The sequence below is a fragment of the Schistocerca cancellata genome, chromosome 9, assembly GCF_023864275.1.
Source record: "Schistocerca cancellata isolate TAMUIC-IGC-003103 chromosome 9, iqSchCanc2.1, whole genome shotgun sequence".
In the NCBI taxonomy this organism is placed as follows: Eukaryota; Metazoa; Arthropoda; class Insecta; order Orthoptera; family Acrididae; genus Schistocerca; species Schistocerca cancellata.
The window spans coordinates 1,393,509-1,418,218 of record NC_064634.1 but is presented as its reverse complement, the minus strand read 5'-3'; the positions used below and the strand labels follow the sequence as shown (position 1 = coordinate 1,418,218).

At 40.1% G+C, this 24,710-nt stretch overlaps 1 protein-coding gene across 1 annotated transcript in view; it reads left to right on the top strand.

Moving 5' to 3' along the window:
- The window catches only part of LOC126100612 (UDP-glycosyltransferase UGT5-like), a 114,906-nt gene that overhangs the window by 78,593 nt on the left and 11,603 nt on the right, over window positions 1-24,710 (top strand). Inside the window, exons 2-4 of the mRNA XM_049911238.1 lie at window positions 3,288-3,525; window positions 16,076-16,656; window positions 22,731-22,953. Of these exons, the coding sequence (XP_049767195.1) occupies window positions 3,288-3,525; window positions 16,076-16,656; window positions 22,731-22,953 (1,042 nt within the window). The remainder of the gene's footprint in view (window positions 1-3,287; window positions 3,526-16,075; window positions 16,657-22,730; window positions 22,954-24,710) is intronic.

Here is a 24,710-nt window from a genome sequence, read left to right as displayed (position 1 = left end):
TGTTCATGAAGACGAATGCCTCACCAATATGCTGCCGATATGGTTACACTATCTGTCAGACGATGGCATTCATGTATCAGACAGTCATTACGGGACCACCAAACAAGAAATCTTAGAAATCAACAAGATAAAAATGGAATTAAAAGGGAAATAAAATAATAATAATAATAATATTAAAAAAAACATGTCACGGCTAAGTGGAAAGCCTCAAGGCAAAGCAGATAGAACAAACATATGCAAGGTCCAATACCAATGGCTGAAGGCCACAATTAAGTTTCAAAATTTAAAGTATATTACCATAATCATTTAAAGGCAGAAGGCTGCAATGTTTAAGCTTGAAAGATAAGTTGAAGAATTAATTTTGGAAATTTTTTAAGAAAAAGAAAAAAACCATAAGCCTTAAATTTTAAGCAGCAGAAAACAGATAATTAAACACTGGTGGCACCCAGAAGGCCTCCAGGGAGGTCGGTCTACCCTCGTTCACTCAGGTGAGACAGGTGGTGAGCCCAACTGAACTTGATCCGTCGGAACCCAACCAGGGGACAGCCATGGACTGACCGACACAATGACTTGCTTCCCATCAATCAGTACATGAGAAATCAAACAGAAAAGGTTACAAACATGGTAATCCACAATGGAATATGTATTAGCTGTCAAAATTACACAGCATGTTGGACAGTGACAACAGGTGAAGAAAGTACGCTGCCTGAAATCATGTTAGTGGCCAGTTGAGTGATGTCATTATCCTGAAGGAAATCATTCACAAGATATTCATGATGGGGGCATGAATTGTCGTCCATGAAGACGAATGCCTCACCAATATGCTGCTGATATGGTTACACTATCTATCGGAGGATGACATTCATGTATCATACAGATGTTACGGGACCACCAGCAGTGTACATTGGCCCCACGTAATGCCACCCCGAAACAGGAGCGAACCTCCACCTTGCTGACTCGCTGGACAGTGTGTCTCAGGCATTCAGCCTGACCGGATTGCCTCCAAACACGTCTGTGATGATTGTCTGGTTGAAGGCATATGCGACACTCATTGATGAAGAAACATGATGCCAATCCTGAGCGTTCCATTCAGCATGTTGTTGGGCCCATCTGTACCATGCTGCATGGTGTAGTCGTTACAAAGATGGACCTCGCCATGGACGTCGGGAGTGAAGTTGCGCATCATGCAGCCTAACATAACATGATGTCCTGTGGCTGCACAAAAAGCATTATTCAACATGCTGGCATTGCTGACAGGGTTCCTCCGAGCCATAATCCATAGGTAGTGGTCATCCTCTGCAGTATGAGCCCTTGGGTGGCGTGAGCAAGGCATGTCATCGACAGTTCCTGTCTCTCTGTACCTCCTATATGTCTGAACAACATCGCTTTGGTTCAGTCAGAGATGCCTGGACACTTCCCTTGTTGAGAGCCCTTCCTGGCACAAAGTAACAATGCGGACATGATCAAATCATGGTACTGACCATCTAAGACATGGTTGAACTACAGACAACACAAGCCATGTACCTCCTTCCTGGTGGAATGACTGGAACTGATCGGCTGTCGGACCTCCTCCATCTAATATGCGCTGCTCATGCATGGTTGTTTACATGTTTGGGCGAGTTTAGTGACGTCTCTGAAAGGGACTGTGTCTGCGATACAATATCCACAGTCAGCCTCTATCTTCAGGAGTTCTGGGAACCGGAGTGATGCAAAACAGTTTTTGATGTGTGTATGATACAAGTTTTGTTGGCAGGCAGGTTTCCCCAGAAGATTACATCATCTGCAATCTGCAGTAATAATTATGCTGGCTGAAAGTTTAAATTTTTTATTATCTCTTTTAATGTTTAACCAAAGCAAATTTTGGTAGCACAACGTATGATTTGATTTAATTTATTTCATCTGAGAACATACAATATTCAGATCATGTGATCTACTGTACTGGAGACATATCAGTACATAATTTTAGGGATTTAGTTTACAGACTTAAAAATAATAACAAGTATAGTTATCAAACAATTTTCTAGCAGTACAATACTTTAACAATTTTGTACTTTTTTTCCGAGATGTTAGTTGCCTTGTTTAAATTAGCACCTCACCATTCATAAACTCCTCCACTGAATAATAAAATTTTTCCACTAAGAGTTCATGTAATTTTTTCTTTAGATGACCAATTTCCATGCTCAGAATATCACATCCCTTTAATTTATTGTATATTTTCATGCTCATGTATTGAGGAGTCATAAAATATAGCTTTAACCGGTGAGGAGAGAGCATAAAATTTTGTTTTTGCCTAGTCAGCTTATTGCTCTTGCATTTCATATATTGTGCTATCTTAAAGCATCCTGAATCCATGCTCCAAGAAATTTGGTAGAAGTTATATTCTCAAGAGATTTGGTGAATGGTTGCATGTAAAGAGTTAATGAATGCTTATTTTGTACTGTGTACAAATGTGTTGTAACTGTGTTTTGTGTGTTTATTGGTAGTATATATCCTGAAAATTAGTCTGCTATGCATATGATGCTCTTCTTTGGTACTCTGTTTTATTAATAAATATCTTTCATCATCTGAAATTTTTATGTATTTGTGGTATGGTCTAGATGGTTACAGATCATTCGCAAATAAGAGATAAAGGAAAAAAATAAGATTGGTCCCAGACTGGAGCCTTGTGCTGCCTCTTATTTAATACACTGCTTTTCTGAGTAGTAGAAGTTTATGCTACGTTCTTTAGGGAATGGAAGCTAAACTCTGTTCTGTAGGTACAATTTTACCTTCCCAAATCTTGTCACCTTATACCTACACACAACAGTTTCATGAGCAATGTGTTGTCAATTAGGAAGTTGAGTAATGCCTTTTGAAAGGTCTAGAAATATTGTTGTGATGTGCTCTTTGTTGCATGTTGCATTTAGGATTCCACTGAAGAAGAAAAATGACAGTTGCAGCAAATCTTGAATTACAAAATCAGTGTTGCCTTTTCTAGAAATAAGTAGCTTTTTCTTTAAAATTGAGACACAAATAATACATTTGGATTAGCACGCACTTGTGTTAACAGTTTTTATTGTTGCCACATTAACTACCTTAAAGTAAATTACACTATCTCATTCTGGATACACTAATTACAATTTAATCTAATTCAGCCACCATTGAAAGTTAACCAGAGGGGGTCAAGGTGTTACTGTATTTATTGTCCACATCCGTTCTCATATTCAGTGGATTTCTGCTCACTTTTTCTGTTGTATGGATCATACCCCATGTAAATAATGGATACTATTGCACAATTTGTTCTCCAGATGCAAGCCATTCACATCGCGCTGCTGTTCTGCTTGCTGGGCGGCCTGGATGGAGCTCACTTCCTGGCATTCTTCCCTCTGCACGGGCGTAGCCACTGGATCCTGGCACAGAGCTACCTGCGAGAACTGGTCGCCAGGGGGCACAAGGTCACCTTCGTTACGCCCTTTAAGAGTGAGGGCCACACAGAAAACTGGCGTGAAATAATCATTCCTGACACAAGGAATACATTTGGTACAGGTTAGTGAGGCATTATACTGCATGAATTATAGTCTGTGATTTCCCTAAAAAGCTTCCTGAGAAGCATAACAAAGAGTGTAATAAACTTATCAAACATTATAATATTACAGTGCATGCATGAATTGTACTTTACCTAAATATCAGTGTTAGATACATAAATTGTGTTAAGTCTAAAAGTATTCAAAATGAGACAGCATACAGACATTCAGAGTTAAACAAGGGCTACATGAGGGTAACTGCACTTCCTGATCTATCAAGAGATAAGCATTGTTGTGTGACACTTGAGGGAAGTTCATGAATTCACACTCCAGGTAGGGTGTAGTGAGGTATGTTCCATTACTAGGGACTTAACCCGCACTCCAAGTGCGGTGCCAAGAAGGTCAGTAGGCAATACTGTGTTATGCTGTCTCTGTTTGGAATTAATGATGATGATGATGATGGTGTTTGGTTTGTGGGGTGCTCAACTGCACGGTCATCAGTGCCCATACAAAGTCCCAATTTTCACACAGTCCAATTTGGTTCACATTCCAGTCTAACCACAGTCAGGAATGATGATGATGATGATGAAATGATGAGGACAACACAAACACCCAGTCCCTGGGCAGGAAAATCCCCAACCTGACTGGAAATCAAACCCGGGAGCCTGTGATTCAGAGGCAGCAATACTAACCACTAGACCACAAGCTGCAGATGGTTTGGACTTGACACACTATAACTTGTGATAAAAGGATGAGAGTAGTATGAATAATGTATCAGTGAGATTAAACAATGTACAACAGAACATCAACTGTATTGGGTCTGCACTTTTAACACAACAGTCAGATAACATAAAAATAAACACATGCCTAGGCGATGTTCCAATGCATCTGCTAGAGGACTGCATTAGCACTATAAATGAGTCATTCACATCCATTTGCGTCTCTGGTTACAAAAAGCTTGCAAAAGTTCTTCCCACCCACAAGAAAAGGTTGTACAGAAAGTACAGAGAATTACAGAGTAGTTTTGTTGCTACTTCTTTTTCAAAAATATTCTGAAAAACAATTATGGATCATTGAAATAAATATCAACTTCTGTGCAAAGAACAGCTTGGTTTCAGGTCTGGGAAGGGAACAGAAACTGCTGCAGTAAAATTTTAAAAAAACAGTTTTGGAAATTGTCCATAATGAATGTAACACTGGGGATAAGACAGTAGATGATTTGAAGAAATTCTTCTTCCTTAGAAGGAAACTAACACTTGAAAGACAAAAAAGCAGAATATAATAAGCATACCAGCACATGCAACATGAGCAAGCATTTCTAAAAGAAGCCTAGCAGGACTATCACACATTGGCCTTAACGTGAGGAAGAAATTTGTGAGGACGCACATCTGGAGTGTAGCATTCTGTAAAAGTAAATCGTGGACTGTGGAAAAACTGGAAAAGGAGAGGATTGTGGTGTTTGAGATGTGGTGCTAGAGAAGAATAGTGGACTGATAAAATAAAGAATGAGGAGGCCCTCTGCAGAATCAGTGAAGAAAGGGACGCATGGGAAACATTGAGTAAAAGAATGGACAGGGTGATAGGACATGTGTTGAGGCATCAGGTAATAACTTCCATGGTACTGAAGGGAGCCCTAGAGGGTAAAATGGGAAGGCAGATACACATACATGTCCAGTAATTAACTGAGGAACTGGGTGTGTGTTGAGATTAAGAAGTTGGCACAGGAGATGATGACATTAAACTATTCAGCAGACTGCAGTCTGATGATCCAAAACCTCCAGATTCCACGAGATAGCAAGAGAGCCATATTTCATATCTCCCTCCCTCTTCAGAGGCACCTATAGCTCTAGCAGAGCATGGGTAAGTTGGTTGGAATTAATGTGTCAGAAAGAAATGGTGAAACTATAACCATATGCTAGAGGGGACAAAAGCAGGGAGGGGGTTGTGGAGATGGTAGTGCCCCTCCTTAAAATTAAACATGAGAGATTAGTAAATCAAATGAATAGTTTTCTTGATAATGCATGTGGATAAACAGTAATAATCCATACTTTCATAGTATCACTGTTTCTTCAATGCCTTTGGATTCCACTGAAAAAATTCTCTCACTGGAGTCTCCTTGTCAAGCAGTTAACTTGTAAAAATTTCACTTGAGGTGTTCTTGTAACCAGTTTTTTTTCTCTGGATACTTAAAGAACTCTTCCAATTCATCTGTTTCAAGTAACAGCTCTTACATATGCATAGGAGACGATTCTTACGTGATAATTTTCCATGGCTGCTTTGCACTTGTTGCGAGCAGGTTTTGTATACCTTTCATATGGCATTTTTATTTTTTTTAGATGATGACATTTAGCTTCATAGAACTCTTTAAAATTCAGGTGTCCTTACAATTTGTATGAGCCTGTTTAGTCCCATACTATCACACTTTTATGTATCCTCTGTAATAACAATATTTTCCCCTAATGCTATCATGTTCAATATTGTACCAGTCCAGAAACTTTCCTCTGGGCTTACAGACAAAATAAGTATATTTTGAAGAGACAAACAAGAGTATCACTCAGCAATGCATTTCATTAATAATCTATCAAACACAGTTTAAAAAATAGTTAGATTGAATTTCATAGGGAAAAAAATCACTCCGTGTGACTTAATACACCAAAGAACAAGTTTACAGACTCTTCTTCCTGACCTCTCATAATCACTACATGTTCCTCAGTGGAAGCATCAAGCATTCCAGTGGTCTAGTGGTTGGTGTTGTTGGTATTACTGACATGGATATTATAGGTTCAGTTCCCAGTCACCAACTCAGATTTTTTGTGGTTGAAAGATCGACACAGCCTTATGAGTCCAAATGAGAAACCATTTGAATAAGTAAGTACAGTGAAACTGACGTACAAGTTGCTGCAATTGCATCAGTTCAAAAGGTTTACATTGGAGTGGGATCCACATGAAATTTATTCGTTTATCGGAAGTATTGTTAGCAAGCCTGTTTGGTAGGGGATGTGACTGGTGATAGTTCATGGCCAGAAAAGTATTACTATACAGGAGTTGCAATATAAATATTTCTAGAAATACTGTAGTTACCAAGAATATTAAAAAGTTGTCATTGGGCATGCTTACCAGAGTTTGACATTTATATATTGAAGTAATTACAGATAGGAATGTTTGTTTCTGACTTTTATCCTTTCTTCACCATAAGTTCAAAGTTTTTGAACAATGTTTCTATACCTCCATTTGGAGTCCTGCAAATAGTTATTGTCTGATGACTGGTTTGATGTAGCTCTCCATGCTGCTCTGTCCTGTGGAAGCCTCCTCATCTCGAAATAACTACTGCCAACTACATCGATTTGAACCTGCTTACTATATTCATCCCTTGGTCTCCCTCTACGATTTTTACCCCTCATACTTATTTCCATCACCAAGATGGCGATTCTCTGACGTCTGAGGATGTTACCTCTCACCTGATCCCTTGTTTTAGTGAAGCTGTGTTACTATTCTTTTCCACAATTCAGTTCAGTACCATCTCATTAGTTAATTGACCTACCCGTCTAATCTCCAGCATTCTTTTGTGGCACCATATTTCAAAATCTTCTATTCTCTTATCTGAATGGTTTATCATTCATGTTTCATTTCTGTATGAGGCTACACTGCAGACAAAGTCCCTCAGAAAAGACTTCCTAACACTTAAATTTATTTTATAACAACAAAGATAATCAGTTATTAATAACATAATGTAAACGGGTAGACAAATTCTGGCAGAAGAGTCAAAGGGGAAGGAAGAGGGGAGAAGGAAAAAGACTGGATAGGTTTAGGGAAAGGGGAACAGTTCAGAAAAGTTACCCAGAACCCCAGGTCAGGGAAGAATTACCATATGGGATGAGAAAGAAAGACTGACTGTTGGGGACTGCACCAGACAAAATTTGAAAACCTGAGAGCTTAAAGGTGGAAGGCAGGATAATGTGCAAGACAGAGATTACTCTAAAACATTGTGCATGAGTTAATAAGAGTGAAAGGCTAAGTGCATTGTATGTAACAGAGGTCAGAGGGAGGACCATGAAAAATAGACAAGTCTGAAAATGAAAGATGTAGTAAACTAAAATGGAGTGAAAAAAGGAGTAGTTACTGTGAAGAAATGCTGAGACAGAAGCAATTAACATAAATTAAGGCCAGGTGGGTGGCGAGAACCAAGGGCATGTTGTACTGCTAGTTCCCACCTCCAGAGTTCTGAAAAACTGGTGTCTGGGGGAAGGATCCAGATGGCACATGTCATAAAACAATCACCGAGATTGTGAGTGTCATGCTGTACAGCCTGCTCTGCAACAGGATATTGTGTGTTGCCTGTATACCCCCTCTGCTTATGCCCAATCGTCCTGACTTATAACTGGGTAGTAGTCATGCTGGTGTAAAAGGCAGAACAGTGTTTACATAACAGCTGGGATATGACATATCATTTCATGGGTTTCTCTCTCTCTCTTATAGTATATGTTTTGCCACTTACAGGACTGGAATAGGTGGTGGTATGAGAATGCATAGGGCAGTGGGGACAGTCACTGGGATAGGAGCCATAGGGTAAGGAGATGGGTACAGAACGAGCATTGGTCTGACAATCATATTACGGAGCTTTATTTTAGATATTAACACAGTCCTTTTTTTCAGGCACATTTTCTCATGCTACAGCCACTCTCCATTTTATACCCTCTCTACTTCAGCAGTCATCAATTATTTTGCTCCCCATAAATCAAAATTCATCTTTTACTTTTAATGACTCATTTCCCTATCTAATTCCTGCAATATCACCTGATCTATATTCAAGACACTATCCATTCCATTTAGCTGCTCTTCCAAGTTCTTTGCTGCCTCTGACAAAATTACAATGTCATCAACAAACCTCAATATTTTTGTTTCTTTTCCCTGAACTTTAACTTCCTCTCCATATTCCTCCTTGGTTTTCTGTATTGTTAGAGATAAACTACAAATCTGTCTCACTCCTTTGCCACCTACTCCTTCCCTTTCATGTCCTACTCTTCATATTTGCAGTCTGATTTCTGTGTAAGTGTAACTTTTTGCACCCTGTATTGGATCCTAGCTACCCTCAGAATATCAAAGACTGTATTCCAGTCAACATTGTCAAAAACTTCCTCTAAATTTGCAAAAGCCATAAATGTAAGTTTGACTTTTATTAACCTATCTTTTGAAATATGGCATTGGATCAATATAGCCTTGTGTTCTCTAGAGCCCAAACAGATCTTCCCCAAGGTCAGGCTTCTATGAGTTTTTCCATAATAATAATTGTGTCAGTATTCTGCAAGCATGACTTATTAAATTGATGGTCTGGCAATAAATCTATCAGCTCCTGCCTTATTTGGAAATGATATTACTGCATTGCTCTTGGAATCTAAAGGTATTTCATCTTTTGAATATATTTTGTACACCAGGTGAAATAGTTTCATTATATCTGGCTCTCTCAAGGATCTCAATAATTTTGAGGGAATATCACCTACTCCAAGATCCTAGTTTCCACATTGGTCTTTCAATGCTCTGTCAAATTCTTTTCACAGTATCCTAACTCCCAACCCATCTTCATCTACTTCCTCCTTCCTTTTTATAATATTGCCTTCAACTTCATTTCCCTTGAATAGTCCTTCTTTATATTAGTTCCACCTTTCAGCTTTACCTCCTATGTTTTGTGCTGGAGTGCCATCTCAGCTCTTGATATTCATACAGCTGCTTCTCTTTTCTCCAGTTGTCTCTCTAATTTTTCTACACACAGCATCTATCTCTTCACTAATTATGCATGCTTCTACAGCCTTGCATTTCTCCTTTAGTCTTTCCTGCTTTGCCACTTTGCCCTTTATGTCTATCTCACTTGCAAACATCTATATACTCTTTTGCCTCCTTCATTTGCTGCATTTTTATATTTTCTCTTTTCATCTGTTAAATTCTGTATCACATCCACTATCCAGGGACTTCTAGTAGGTTTTGTCTTTTTGCCTATTTGATCCTCTGCTGCCTTCACTATTTCATCTCCATCCATTTCTGTTGTGTTCTTATGTCCGTTTCAGTTAATTGATACCTGATGCTCCCTTTGAAATTATCTGCAGACCCTGTTTCTTTCAAATCATCCAAGTCCCATCCCCTTAACTTCCTCCTTGTTTACAATGTTTTCAGTTTTAATCTTCAGGCCATAACCAATAAATCTGGGTCTGAAGGCACATCTTCCCATAGAAATGGTTTCCAAATCTCTGCCATACCATTATGTAATCTATTTGGATCTTTCCTGTGGCTCTAGGTCTCTTCCACATATACAACCTTCTTTCAAGTATTAGCAATGAGCATATTATGTTTGTCTGCAGCTCGTAGTCTTACGGTAGTTTTCTCGCTTTCCGCGCACAGGGTCCCGGGTTCGATTGCTGGTGGGGTCAGGGATTTTTCCTGCCTTGAGATGACTGGGTGTTGTTATGTCTTCTTCATCATCATTCATCCCCATTATGGTAGGAGGAAGGCAATGGCAAACCACCTTCACTAGGACCATGGAGTGCTCTTTCTTTGGATTTAGTGAGATTTGGAAAACTTCCAGACTTTGGGTGTTTTCACATCCTGTGATATATTTTCTTGTGATCATCAGAGACAGTAAAGGACTTGGAAGAGCAGTTGAATGGAATGGACAGTGTCTTGAAAGGAGGGTATAAGATGAACATCAACAAAAGCAAAATGAGGATAATGGAATGTAGCCGAATTAAGTCAGGTGATGCTGAGGGAATTAGATTAGGAAATGAGACACTTAAAGTAGTAAAGGAGTTTTGCTATTTGGGGAGCAAAATAACTGATGATGGTCAAAGTAGAGAGGATATAAAATGTAGACTGGCAATGGCAAGGAAAGCGTTTCTGAAGAAGAGAAATTTGTTAACATCGAGTATTGATTTAAGTGTTAGGAAGTCGTTTGTGAAAGTATTTGTATGGAGTGTAGCCATGTAGGGAAGTGAAACGTGGACGATAAATTATTTGGACAAGAAGAGAATAGAAGCTTTCGAAATGTGGTGCTACAGAAGAATGCTGAACATTAGATGGGTGGATCACATAACTAATGAGGAGGTATTGAACAGAATTGGGGAGAAGAGGAGTTTGTGGCACAACTTGACAAGAAGACGGGACCGGTTGGTAGGACATGTTCTGAGGCATCAGGGGATCACCAATTTAGTATTGGAGGGCAGCGTGGAGGGTAAAAATCAGAAGGATGTAGGCTGCAGTAGGTACTAGGAGATGAAGAAGCTTGCACAGGATAGAGTACCATGGAGAGCTGCATCAAACCAGTCTCAGGACTGAAGACAACAACAACAACATACGTGAATAAAGAATGTTTGATAGTAAACATTTGTTATTTCTGTCCAGAGATTCTTCAGCATTGAAAGAAATCCCACAAGTCCATTTTGGCCATGATATTGCATTTGGTACACTGTTCAGAAAAGCTTACCTGTGTTCCTGTTTCCTTATTCATTATTAGACCAACACCTGCATTATGCTTATTTGATTTTGCATTTATAACCCCTGACCAGGAGTTCTGCTCTTCCTGCCACCACATTTCATTAATTCCCAATGTATCTACCTTCAGGCTATCCATTGCCCTCTTTAAATTCTCTTGCCTATGTATCAAATTAAAGAATCTAATATTCCAGGCTCTGGCCAGTAAGAAGCCAGTTTTGTTTTCCCTGATGCTTAAAGGTTAAAATGAGTACGGAGCAAAAAAACGCCGCGCCCTTAAGGTGCCGCCCCTAGGCCTGTGCCTAGATGGTCTATATGTAAATCCGCCACTGCCTGGCACTTCTAAACAGTGGGTAATTGCAATCACAAGTGGTTCCTGAACATGCTGCACAACATAACACCTATGGAGTCATCAGGCAAATGCTGGGATGGTTCTTTTGAAAGGACACAGCCAACTTCCTTCCCCATCCTTCCCTAATCTGATGGGACTGATGACCTGACTGTGTGGTCAATCTCATGAAGCATGGGTAGACAACCTCCATGAGCTAAGTAGAAAGTGTAAATTTGTGCATGCTCACTGTCGACACTCCTATGCCAGTTCTCTGATTCACGACATCATCGTTCATTCTGCTCCGGACAGAGAGGTCCGTTGGGAGGTGTTGCATTTAGAAGATCCAACAGTTGAGGAGGCACTGGCTGTTGCCGGGGCTTTTGAAGTGTCAGAAACTTCGCCTGAAATTTTTTAGGATGTCATGGATGTTGTGTCAGTGTGATTGTTGGCACGGCATCAGTGGGATTCCCTGATAGCCTCAATTTGTTCCTCTAATTCATTTGGGTCACAATCAGATACTGTTGTTTTTTGCCACATTTTCTGTCATGTCCTCTCTGTTTCCATGTACAATCAAAGCACCACTGCCTGCGTAGGCATGCCATTTTTGCCACTCACCATAGCAAGGCCATGTGGCCACAGTCTGTCACAATTAACCATGTATCCAGGCCTCAGATGCAGGAGTGAAGTTCTCAGAAGTCCATAGTGTAAGGTTTACATTGTACTGTTGACTCAGCAACAACTGTACCATTTCCAAATCAACACCAGGTCCTCATTGTCCATCATGAAGCTGGGAACGTATCATCATCTGAGTCAGTCTGCTCTCTCCTCCACAAATTGTTGTTTGGTCAGTTATGGAAAGCACCCCGTTCCTGTTCAAGGAGAGTTCATGATCAACATTGTGTATCATTCCGTCAAGAGGGTTATCATGCTTTTGGCAGCAGACAGTGTGACATTGGAGAACAGTTTTGGTTCTAATGCCTTCATGGTCTTTAGGTTTGAAATTCGAGACATGGTTCATCTTGTTTCACACTCTATTCCATTCCAGGAAATGGACAACCTCTGCCTTGAATATGCCCCCTTGTTTTTGCCAGTCTGGGCACAGCAAAGAATTATGAGATGCACATTACCTTCAAATCAATGGCCATACCTAAATTTTGTCTTGCTTGGTCTCTGCCCTTCACCCTAAGATTGGCAGTCAAGATGGAACTTAATAGTTTGCAGGGCCTGGACCCATTGAACCAGCCACCCCTAGCCAATGGACTGTACCAATGGGTTGTTATTCACAAACCTGCAATGGTGCTTCATTTGTGTGGAGGTTTCAAATCCACCATTAATGGTCAGTCGGTAGTGGGTTCTTACCCAATTCTATGGGCCAACAAAATCCTCATGAAACCAGCAGGTGGTGAATGTTTTTACAAAATTCATTTGGCAGAGGCATATTAGAGCTTCATCTGGTTCTGCTTCCCAATAAATTATGGTTATCAACACCCCGTTTGGGTTATACAGTTACATGTGTTTGCTTTTTGGTGCCATGAATGCCCCCATTATTTTTCATTGATTCTTAGAACAGTTAATATGTGATGCCTCATGTTGTATTATCATTATCTTCACAGAGGCCTCACAACAGGAACATCTGGACAATCTTTGGACCCTTTTCACTTGACTGCAAGAGGCAGGCCTTAAGTACAACCAGCAGAAAAAGTTATATCAGGCAGAAGTGGAATGTGTGGACATTCTTCGTTCAAAGGATGGCATCTGTCTTATGGAGCAGCATCTAGCAGATATTGCCAACCTTCCTGAGCCATGAAAGCTGAAAGAAATACAACCAGTTTTGGGAAAAATCAGTTACTAATCAAAATTTATCCCCAATGCAGCAAATTTCATTCATTCCTTAAACAACTTGTGGAAGAAAGGTGTTCCTTTTGTTCGTTCTGGGGTGGTGACAAGGTGCCAAGCTGTTGCTAATGTTTTCCCTGTATCTTGGTACCTTACACTGGGTAAACAGCTGGATCTTGCCACAGATGTGTGCCAGTACACATTTGTGGTGGTTTTGTCTCACATGGAAGCTGATGGTTGTGAAAACCTCTGATATATGCCTCAAAGACATTGACAGCTGCTCAATGCAATTAGTTGCAAATAGAAGAGACAAAACATTGGCAACTGTCTGTGCAGTCTGTAAGTTCCACATTTTCCTATTTGGAAACAAACTGAATCTTATCAATGACCAAAAATGCTAGTGGTTCTTTAGGCCCCATTCTCAGCTTCCTGAGAAGATCACACAAAGACTTCAGCAGTGGGCTTTATTACTGAGTGTGTATCTATATGAGCTTCATTTTCATCCCATTGATTGCCATGCCAATGCAGACATGCTTAATTATAGGTCCTGACACAAAATTCAGCAAAATAGAAGCTATGTGTTTCCAAATTGATGATTATGTCCAGCAGGTGTTGGGTAGGCTCCTGGTCACAGAAAAGTGCATAGAGAAAGCCACTCAGCGAGATCCAGTGCCCTGTCTGGTGTCCCATTTTGTGTCAATATGTTGGGCTCAATGGCTGCCTGCTAAGGAGTCAGACTCACTCTCCATTTCTTTACTTCATAATTGGCTGCTGGTGGTTGCTGGAACACTCCTCCTCAGTATGGATTTGGACAAAGTCTGCAGTGTCATCTTGCCAGTCCTGCAATCCTGAATTTTTGCACTTCTGCACTATGGGCACTGGGACATAACCCACATGAAAATCCTAGCAAGGTGTTTTGTCTACTGACCCAGCATTGATTCAGCAACTGAGAAGCTTGTCTGCTGGTGCAAACAGTGTGCTGATCATCAGGCAGCCCCCAAAAACTTTTGCTCCGTGGCTCACTTCCTGTCATTCATGGGACCCCATCCAATCAATTATGCTGGTCCTTTCTGTCATTTCATGTGGTTAGCTGTGGTGGATGGCCTGCAAAATTACCCATACATCATGCACACCACTTCAGCAGAAGCTACTTTGCAGGCTACAACTCAGATTCTTGCGACCAAAGGATTGGCACATGTGATCATCTGCGATAATGGCACACAATTTACTTTGGCATTGGTTTGTGATTTCTGCATCCGGAATGGTATTACTCACCTCACATCCACATCATTTCACCCCCAACTGAATGGCTAGGTGGAACATATGGTGTGTACATTTAAGACACAGTTGGCAAAGTGCTTGGCAGACTCCTCTGTTCCTAAGCTCCTACAGGGTCATCCCACTGAACAGCCACAGCCCAGTGGAGGTTCTCTATGGCCAGAAACCCCAGATATTGCTACATCTGCTCTGTCCTGTGCCAAAGCCTGTGGTTTGGCCACACCCTTCATGATATGTTGTGGGCGATCTAGTCTGTGCAAGCAGCTTAGGTTGGTGGGTGGGGTGGGTGTCAGCTACAGTTCAGGAGATGCATGGCCAGTGAACATTCACTGTGGTCACCGGTGAGGCATCACTCCCCCACCATCAGAATCAACTATGCCCTTGCTGGGGCAACAGCCTGTTGAAGCCACAGGGAACACACTTGGAGATCTCTCCTGCAACTGCCCCCCCCCCCTCCTTTCCAGGAACAAGGTGCCACAGAGGCTCTTTCCCTCGATGTGCTGGTGGGCAATGACAATGTCGAGGTGAAGCCACTGTCCATCCCAGACCCTCAACTGGTGTCTGGCAGTGGCTGCCCAGACACCACCCGTTTGTTGGAGCACTGCGTAGACGAAGCCCTGTCGTTGCTGCCTCCAACTTCTGCAGACACATGGTCCACAGAGCCCCCATGTGAAGAGGGCTGTCACTGCAGCCCAGCCAGTACACCCTTGTCTGGGCCATTTCCACCTGCTCATCTTGTTGGGCCGGGGACAGCTGACAGCCAATCCCTGTGAGGGCGATGCCTCTTCAGATGCTGATGAGCTGATGGATGCCAATGCTGTCACCATGCAGCTGCCATTGCACTGCTGCCATCACCACTGTTGTCATCACTGGGTGACGTGGGCAGATTGGATGGCTTAAGTGTGCCACCGTCACCTGCAGCCAGCATCTCAGCCAGGATATGAGAACATGTTGAGTCACTGCCAGTGGGGCCTTGTTCCCTCTCGTCTTCTCCACTGTATGCAAGTGTTCTCAAGTCAGACCAGCTCCACACCTGTGTGCATTCAGTTGTCAGTGACAGGGCTCTGTATTTCAAATGATTCAAATGGCTCTTAGCATTATGGGACTTAATCTGATGTCACCAGTCCCCTAGACTTAGAACTACTTAAACCTAACTAACGTAAGGACATCACACACATCCATGCCCAAGGCGGGATTCGAACCTGCGACTGTAGCAGCAGTACAGTTCTGGACTGAAGTGCCTAGAAGCACTCGGCCGCAGCGCTCGGCTTCTGTACTTCAATAGTTAATAGTTGTGTTAATGTTTTATAACCTTGTCATTATTTGGTGTGCAGTTATCAGCTGACATAATTTTTGTGTATGTATTTTTTGTCAATAATGAGTGTAGATATAGCAGTAATAATGGTATATTTCATGATTTTGTAGAAAAGCAAATTTTTCTGTGAGTTTTAGCCCCATCATGCATGCGAAATCGATCATTGGCTACAAAAATATAAATAGTAGATGTCGTGTGACTAATTTATGCCTATTAAGTAGACTTCAAAAACAAAATATTATTATGTATCCACAGTTCATTACAGTATTCAGTCAAAATAGTGCATACTTTTGCTTGTCTAAGTGGTGACATTTATTTTTAATTTGTCTTTTTCAGGTTCAGTGAATATGTTTCAGTTATCTGTGGTCAATCCATTCATGGGACTGTTCTTCCTTTCAAATTATGGAATACGTTCATGTAATTTAATCCTTGGAGAAGAGGAAATCCAAAAACTATACAAATCCAATGAGAAATTTGATGCTGTTATCACTGAAGATTTTTATCAAGAATGCTACCACGTATTTGCATTTAAGTTCAATGTGCCTCTGATCCAGATTGTTCCATATGAAGGACATCAGTGGGTTGGTGACAGGGTGGGCAATCCATCAGAAATTGCTTACTTCCCAGATCCTCTCTTCGCTTACTCCGACCACATGGATTTCTTTCAGCGGCTTAACAATGCTGTGTTTGGAACAGTGGGAAGGCTTTTTCGACAATGGTACATACTGCCAGGCATGGATGCTGCAGTTCGGAAGCGTCTCAATGATTCAGCAATTCCTAGTTTGGCCACCTTGGAAAAGCAAACGTCATTGATGCTCATTAATTCCCATATGAGCATTGGATATATAAGACCACTAGTGCCAAATATTATAATGGTTGGTGGCATGCATGTAAAGCCACCAAAGCAACTTCCAGAGGTGAGCTTTTTGTTCTGGCAGCACCAATTACTTTTTCGCTTCTGAAGTATTATAAATGTAGGGATGTAGACATTGCAATTGATACATTTGTTCATGAGAACCTGGTCTTTCTGTTATAAGAGAAATATCTTTTCTTTGTGTACTGGATGACAATAGCGCAAGCATTTGCACAGATTTGAAGTGTTGGTGAGCAGCCTGCCTCCACAGCGCTGGCGTGAGCATGTCTGACTACCACATACAGGATGTAGTTTTTAGTTCCTGTCCTGCCAGAAATTTTCCGTGATTTTCCTTGATGCAAGGTTTGGAAAGGGTGCACTGAGCCTTATTAGACTGATGATACAAAGTAGCAGCTCCAATGTCAGAAAGCTTATAATGGCCGGGAGACTGGTGAGTTGGTCACGTGGCCCTCAGTGCCCTATCCACTGACACGATTGATAGAAGATGACCTTCATGGCCTGAGTGCAAAACTATTGTTAGTTCTAGACAAACATAAGACATTTAATACTGACTTTATTTGTTGAATGTTATTAAGTCATGTATCAAATGATTCTTTGGTTTGCTGTCATATCCATTATAAGAGGTAATTACAGAAGATTTACAGATTTTGGAAATAGATGAATTTGCAAGTGTACTATATGAATTCCAGGTTCAAAATTACTAGCTGGTCATATACGTAAAAAAATGAGAATGAAATCAACCCAACGATAAGCTAATGGATAAACTTAATTAATCCTACTTCATTTATAGAAATATCTTTCACTACTTAGTGACCAAATAAACTGGGCAAAAACAATTAAAAGAGCAAGGGAAGGAGAAGGAGGAGTAACCATGGGTGGGGGGGAATCTGTCTACCAATTACCAACATTTTCAATTCTTGCATTATTCTATCAAGGTTCTTTTGGGCTCGCTGCAGTTGTGAAATGTGAGTTGCATCACATGTGTAGTCAGAAGTACATCCCAATATAGCAGAAGCAATAATAATATAATTTACTTAGCTGAAATATTATACTGCAGGTCCTTGCATTTTGTAACTATTACATCAGACACTTTTCTTTTCATACACACGGTTTATTTGACAATATACAGTGAACCAAAATTCTGAAAAGATCTCGTACAACATCTAAACCACAGAGACACTGTGTTGTGTAACCAAAACCATGAAACATTTTGTAGATTTATGACAATTAATACATTTCATGTTCTTGTTATAACATCAGTTACTATTCATTTTACTGTTCAGAAACAATTTTACAAAAGTTTTCAAATTATTTAACTGTTTCACCTAGTATTTATAACATTACACATTTTTATGAAATTTTCTATCTTATGACATCAAAATGTGGTTTTTTACTCTTTGATCTCTCTGTGATTGAGATGCAAAACTGTCACTTTCAAAAGGCTTCAACACTAGCCACAAATATTTTCATTAATTTTTCACTACCTCAATCACGTGCTATCTGGTTTTCCTGTCAGCTTTTTTCTCTTTTGTACAGAAACTGAAAATGTAAGGTTCTACAAACAACAATGTTCCCACTCTTGTGTGCTCTTTCCCACTTTATTAATTTCCACAGTTACATTAGTATACTTTCAGAATGAAGTTAACCATGCTATTTGCATCATAAGATGTTATTTTGTGCAACATAATAACACATAAAAATAATAAACTTCCAAAATGATAAACCATTAATCGGAAACTCACAGGTATTGAGTATTTCACTAATCTGAAGCATTGTTTTCTTTTGCTGTTTCTACCTTAGACATGTGGGAGTTACTGATCACAGTGCTCATAGAGAAATGTGAGAGAGCAGACGAACTGAATTCACATGCACTTTATTGCTTAACTCAGAGACACAAAAAGAAGCATGTGCATGATACAATAGCAAACAGCAGACTGTGTATATGAAACGTACTCTCCTCACAGGAGGTCAGTCTTTGACCAAAGAGTCTTATTATCTCACCCTTGTATTATCGGTGATGAGGTCAGAACAGAGACCCACCTTCCCTGACCTCTCCCCAACGTCTCACAGTAGGAAAGCAGAGTACTGGGGTATGAAGTTAGCAGAGGTCACATCTGCGATGTTATCATCACACAGTGCACATGACTGACTGTGCCATGGCTGGTTTCTAATACAATGCATGACTGGGATATTTCTCAGTGAGAGAGAAGAAAAATAATGTGGCATTTTATCCACATCCTATCTCAATACAGGTGATATTGGCTGAGGCAGGATTGAGATCAGTGAAGGTGGCCATAGTGGGATTGTAGGCCTGCATTGAGGTTGTTAAGTTGTTGGGGGAATGCTAGGTTGTTTTTCAGGCCCTGTGTGCATGCACAGAGGTAAGTATTGCCTCCTAGGATTCATTATGGGGGGGGGGGGAGACTCATCAGCCAATAATCTTGATGTAATCATGGCCAGTTCAATGTCACTGGGCAGGTTGTAGCAGTCTGGAAATAAAACTGTTCCGAGAATGAAATTTTCATACTGCAGCAGAGTGTGCTCTGATATGAAAGTTCCTGACAGATTAAAACTGTGTGCTGGATCAAAAGTCAAACTTGGGACCTTTGCCTTTGCCTTTGCCTCTGCCAACTGAGCTAGCCAAACATGACTCACAACCCATCCTCACAGCTTTACTTCCTACAGTACCTCATCTCCTACCTTCCAAACTTCACAGAAGTTTTCCTGCAAAACTTGCAAAACTAGCACTCCTGAAAGAAAGGATATTGTGGAGACATGGCTTTGCTGCAGCAGGAGGGGTGTTTCCAGAATGAAATTTTTACTCTGCAGTGGACTGTGCACTGACAAGTAACTTACTGGCAGATTAAAACTGTGCGCAGGACTGAAACTCGAACTCACGAGCTTCGCCTTCCACGGCAAGTGCTCCATCATCTGAGCCACCCTAACACGACTCATGACCTGTATTCAGAGCTTGAATTGCACTAGTACCTCATCTCCTACCTTCCAAACTCAACAGAAGTTCTCCTGTGAAACATGCAGAAATAATTGCAGACTGAAAATTTAATTCTAGAAACACCTCCCAGGCTGTGACAAAGCCGTGTCTTCACGATACCTTTTCTTCCATGAGTGCTAGTTCTGCAAATTTTGCAGGAGAACATCTGTGAAATTTGGAAGGTGGGAGATGAGGTACTGGCAGAAGTAAAGCTGTGGGGACGGCTTGTGAGTCATGCTTGGGTGGCTCAGTTGGTAGAGCACTTATCTATGAAAGGCAAAGGTCCCAAGTTCACGTCTCGGCCTCGCACACAGTTTTAATCTGCCAGGAAGTTTCAATAAAACTGTTGTTAACCTGTCACTGATGATACTGTCCATTGACCATGCAGGCTGGTGTAATATTTATTTTATGCATAGTTTCATGCTACATATCTGTGTGTGGAAATGTCACACATTAATCCTGAGGGGCAGGTGGGTCACACATAGAGGACACATGTGCACTGCAACAAAAACTCACTGTACTGACCTGTGTCTGAGAAAGATCGGGCACTGCATTCTCTCTTGACTGTACACATGTATGTGTCTGCTGCTGATGTCTTTATTGTTACTGTCACATTTGTCTCGGTCATGCAGGGAGACGCCAACAGACCAGCGTCTTCTGAAGGCAGCTGTGTATCAAGTGGCAAACTACTGGTACAAGTAGGAAGTTTCATACCAGTGCACACTCTGCTGCAGAGTGAAAATCTCATTCTGGGAACTACTGGTACAGATTCACCACCACTCAAAAGATTATGGATTCCTCACATCAATTCTGGTGATAGATGAAAGCAACAGAGGAGATCCACACCTTAGATTTCAAACATCAGTGGCCAAAAACTGCCAAGGAAATTTTCTATGTAGGCCTGGGATTAGTGCTTACTTCTGAGCCACTGTCGATCAGAAAGTATTCATCTGTTGAGTGATCTAGCATGTAGAGTCTACCACTATCATTTAGAGCTGGCAAAAACTAGTGAGTGGCATCATCATGTGCTGTGATCTGGATTGTGTCTCGCATTTCAGTGCTTGCACAGCCTGGAAAAGGTGCATACCTGGTCACAAAAATGAGTGTGAAGACAATTCAACCAAGTTCACAAAGACACATCAGTGTGTGGAATTTTATTGTTTGCCATGGGTGTGCTTAGTGCTTCAGGCCAAACATCAGCAGCTTCACATTAGGAGCTGGTGATGCGACTCTTGTGAGTGGCAACTGCTCTGATCACATTGGCTGTGGGTGGCAGCGAGCAGCGTGTCATGTTAGGAATGTAGTGGCACTGGTCATTGTTGTCTGGTATGTTCAAGTATTGTTGCTACAAGATCATGAAAAGTCTGTCAGCCTGTTCTGTCATTTTGCTTTCATGGGAGATCATTGCCATCTGTATATTTGGTTTCAGTCTGATGAGCCCCAGCATCCGAAGCATAATGTTCGTCATGAGCGATGAGGTGATAGATTCACACAAATGTCTCCAAAGCTGAGATGGTGCTCTGTTGTCAAGCAGGTTCTTGTAAATCATCATTTGCAGCTGTTTTTGTGAGCCAGTGGAGTGATCCCTCTTTGGCAGTGGTGAATTTGCCATTAGCTGGTGGTGCTGGTATGAAGTTGCTAATGTGGTTTCTGAGGAGAGAATGTATTACAATGATACCATAAATAAAACTAGAGAAAACTTTGCAAATGGTGACAAAACTTCTTTGCATTACAATTTTGATATGGCACAAATACACATACCAAGCAATCCTTTGCAGCTGGGCCCTACGTAATTTTTAGTGCCATTTAAGGTCAATATTTGGGACTGAGAGTGCCAGCACAACTAAAAGTTCTAATCCTATCACTAGTCATTTTCATCCTCATTTAGAAAATAACAGTTTGGGAGAAAAAACAAAAGGATTTACTAAAAGAAAGACAAGAAAATTGTTGTCATTCATGCCAGTAGGCTACACAAAATTTACTTGTGATTAGGCCTGTGAGCTTTTCTTTTAAAAAATCTCAGAGTAACTTATGTCTTCTCTTTGTCAGACTTAGTTGATTGCATTGAAAGATGAACACCAACAACTAATGTTAATTCCACTGTGATGGTTGGAACTGAAAAAGGTGAAGTTCTTGTCCCTTATAACTCAGTACAATCATTTTGATTTCAATGAGGAGAAACTGTGACAAGGGAACATCAAGAATACCACTTCATAAACATCAGACCATACTGTAAAGATTAATTCAAAGAAATTTTATGTCCTCAAGTTGAACTTAAATCTGTTGCTGAAAAAAACAGTAACGCAGCTGCTGATCCCAATCGAGATGATTCACAAGCAGTTCCTCCACTCTCAAAGAAGATCAAAATTGCTCAGTTTAATTGTATCAGACTCATTATACACTACTTAAAAGAGGGAATTTAAAGCTGTGTTTTGCCATTCAATTAATTCCTGAAATATAAAATATAAATGTTCTGTGTTACTTTGAACTTTTGAATGCATTTTCCTCAAAATGTTCATTTTCATTATATAAGCTTTACATATCTATAACTTAAAGGGAAAAAAGAGCCATGGTTGTTGCACCAAATCATTCAGAATTTAATGCCTAATTTGAAAATATTAATGGCTCAGAACTGACTGTTTCCAACAAGAGGTCCCCTTTTTAGCTCACATTTCCCTTCTCTCGCCGGCGATGGTGACCGAGCAGTTCTAGGCTCTTCAGACCGGCACCGCGCTGCTGTTACAGTTGCAGGTTCGAATCCTGCCTCGGGCATGGATTTGTGTTATGTCCTTAGGTTAGGTAGGTTTAAGTAGTTCTGAGTCTAGGGGACTGATGACCTCAGATGTTAAGTCCCATAGTGCTTGGAGCTATTTGAACCATTTCCCTTCTCTGGAAGCATTTGTGTACCTGATAGACCATCAAAAACATCAATGAATGCTTTATCTCAGAACTGCTAGGCAGTGATATGACTTATTGTGGTTATTACACTGAGATAATTCTAAGCATAATTTTTGGTTTTATACACCTCGTTCAAAATTTATTTTGCATGTATTGGTAATAATAGATTAAGCAAAATGGAACATTATAAAAGTAAAAATTTCTCATATTAATAAAATTAATTTTAGGACTTGAAGAAGTACCTTGATAAAGCAAAAGAAGGAGTGGTATACTTCAGTATGGGATCAAATCTAAAAAGCACTGATATGCCAGAAGAGAAAAGAGCAGCTTTCTTAGGAGCATTCTCCAAAATAAGACAGAAGGTGCTGTGGAAATGGGAGGATGATAACCTGCCGAATATTTCACCAAATGTGATGATTAGTAAATGGCTGCCACAGTCAGATATTCTTGGTGAGTGAATTACAGTAACATATTTGTTTGTAATAGTGTGAACAGAGTTTTTTAATTTTTTTGTATCTGTGTGAAATATGGTCATCAAAATCAACAAACAATAAAATATTTTAGAGGCAAGAGTCACTGAAAGGTTAGGTTTCACAGCCAGAGATCATATAAACCTAAAAACTGGTTAAATTGGAAAGTTAACCAGCACTCTAATTTACAGAATACACAGCAGGGCATAATGAATATGAACCTCTTTCACTTTATCCAGTAAATGGCTTTATCTTAATCAGATTAATGCTTATTAATGCTTAGTTCACCTTTACAAAGAAGACTAGCAGAATTAGTAGTATCAAACAACAGAAACTATGTGCAAAGGATAGATTGCTACTCATCACACAGAGGAGGTACTGAGTCACAGGGAACCACAAAGAAAAAGAGTACTAGAAATATTTTAGCTTCCAGAAAAAGTCCTTCTTCAGAAACAGATGTGTTAAATGTTGCAGGATTCAAGTTACCTTCTTAGTTCCATAGAGAAAATATGGAGAAAGGAGGAGTTGCCACATTTGTCAGAAACTGTTTTGATTTCCAGAATATTGATATTAATAAATTTTGCTCATAGCAGCAGTTAGAAGCTTGTGCAACAGACCTAGTATTTCATAATAAGTCCTTTATACAGATCATCTTCAGGAAATTTTAACCTCTTCATAAAAAATCCAGAAGCTCTGTAAAAAAAAAAAAAAAAAAAAAAAAAAAAGAAGAAGAAGAAGAAGAAGAAGAAGAAGAAGAAGGAGGAGGAGGAGGAGGAAATTGTGGTTGCTAGTCATTTGAATATGGATTTATTGAAAAGCTCTGTCAGTGAACAATTATTGCAGTCAGTAACACTATCATTCCATTTAGTTCCTACCATGAACTTTCCAACTAGAATATGTAAATGGTTTGAGACTGCTATTGATAATATCTTTGCAAACAAATCTACGGAAAAAAGTTGTATCACAAAACCAATAGTAAATGGGCTATTTGATCATGACATGCAGCATCTTGTGTTAAATTTCAAAACTTGCCAGGATAAATCTGAGTACAGGCAGGTAATACATAAATCAAAAATTGAGAATTTCAGGAAATTGCTCAAAGACATGAATTGGATAGATGCTTACAATACTTCTGACTCAAATGGAAAATACAAAGCATTCATTAATAAAGATACCTCCACTTTTGAAAACTATTTTTCCCTAAAGATAACTCAAATCAGAAGGCAAAAAATAAACCATGGATTACACAAGGAATAAAGATATCATGTTGGACAAAAAGGAGACTGTATCTACTATCTAGGAACAGCTCTGATGTTAGCATTGTATTGCATTACAAAGAATACTGTAAAATGTTGAAGCAAGTAATCCAGAAATTGAAGCAGCCTTATTAAGAGAAAAAGATAATTACATCAAGCAACAAAATAAAAACTGTATGGCATATAGCAAGGACAGAAGCAGGTGGGGCCAAAATGGAAGAGGAATAGATAGCTCTCAAAATAAATGAGACTCTGGTAAGAAGTGCATATAGTGTTGTGGACCTCTTAAACAAGTACTTCATTTCTGATACTGACAGCTTGAGGTTTTCAGGTTAGGTGAATGGTGCAATGAATTATCTGAGAACAGTCTTTAAAAATAACTTCAGTAAAATGGAAATGACACTCACATCTCTAAAATAAGTAGCATCCATCATAAAATCCGTAAAATCTAAGTATTCTAGTGTGTGTGATAACATATCAA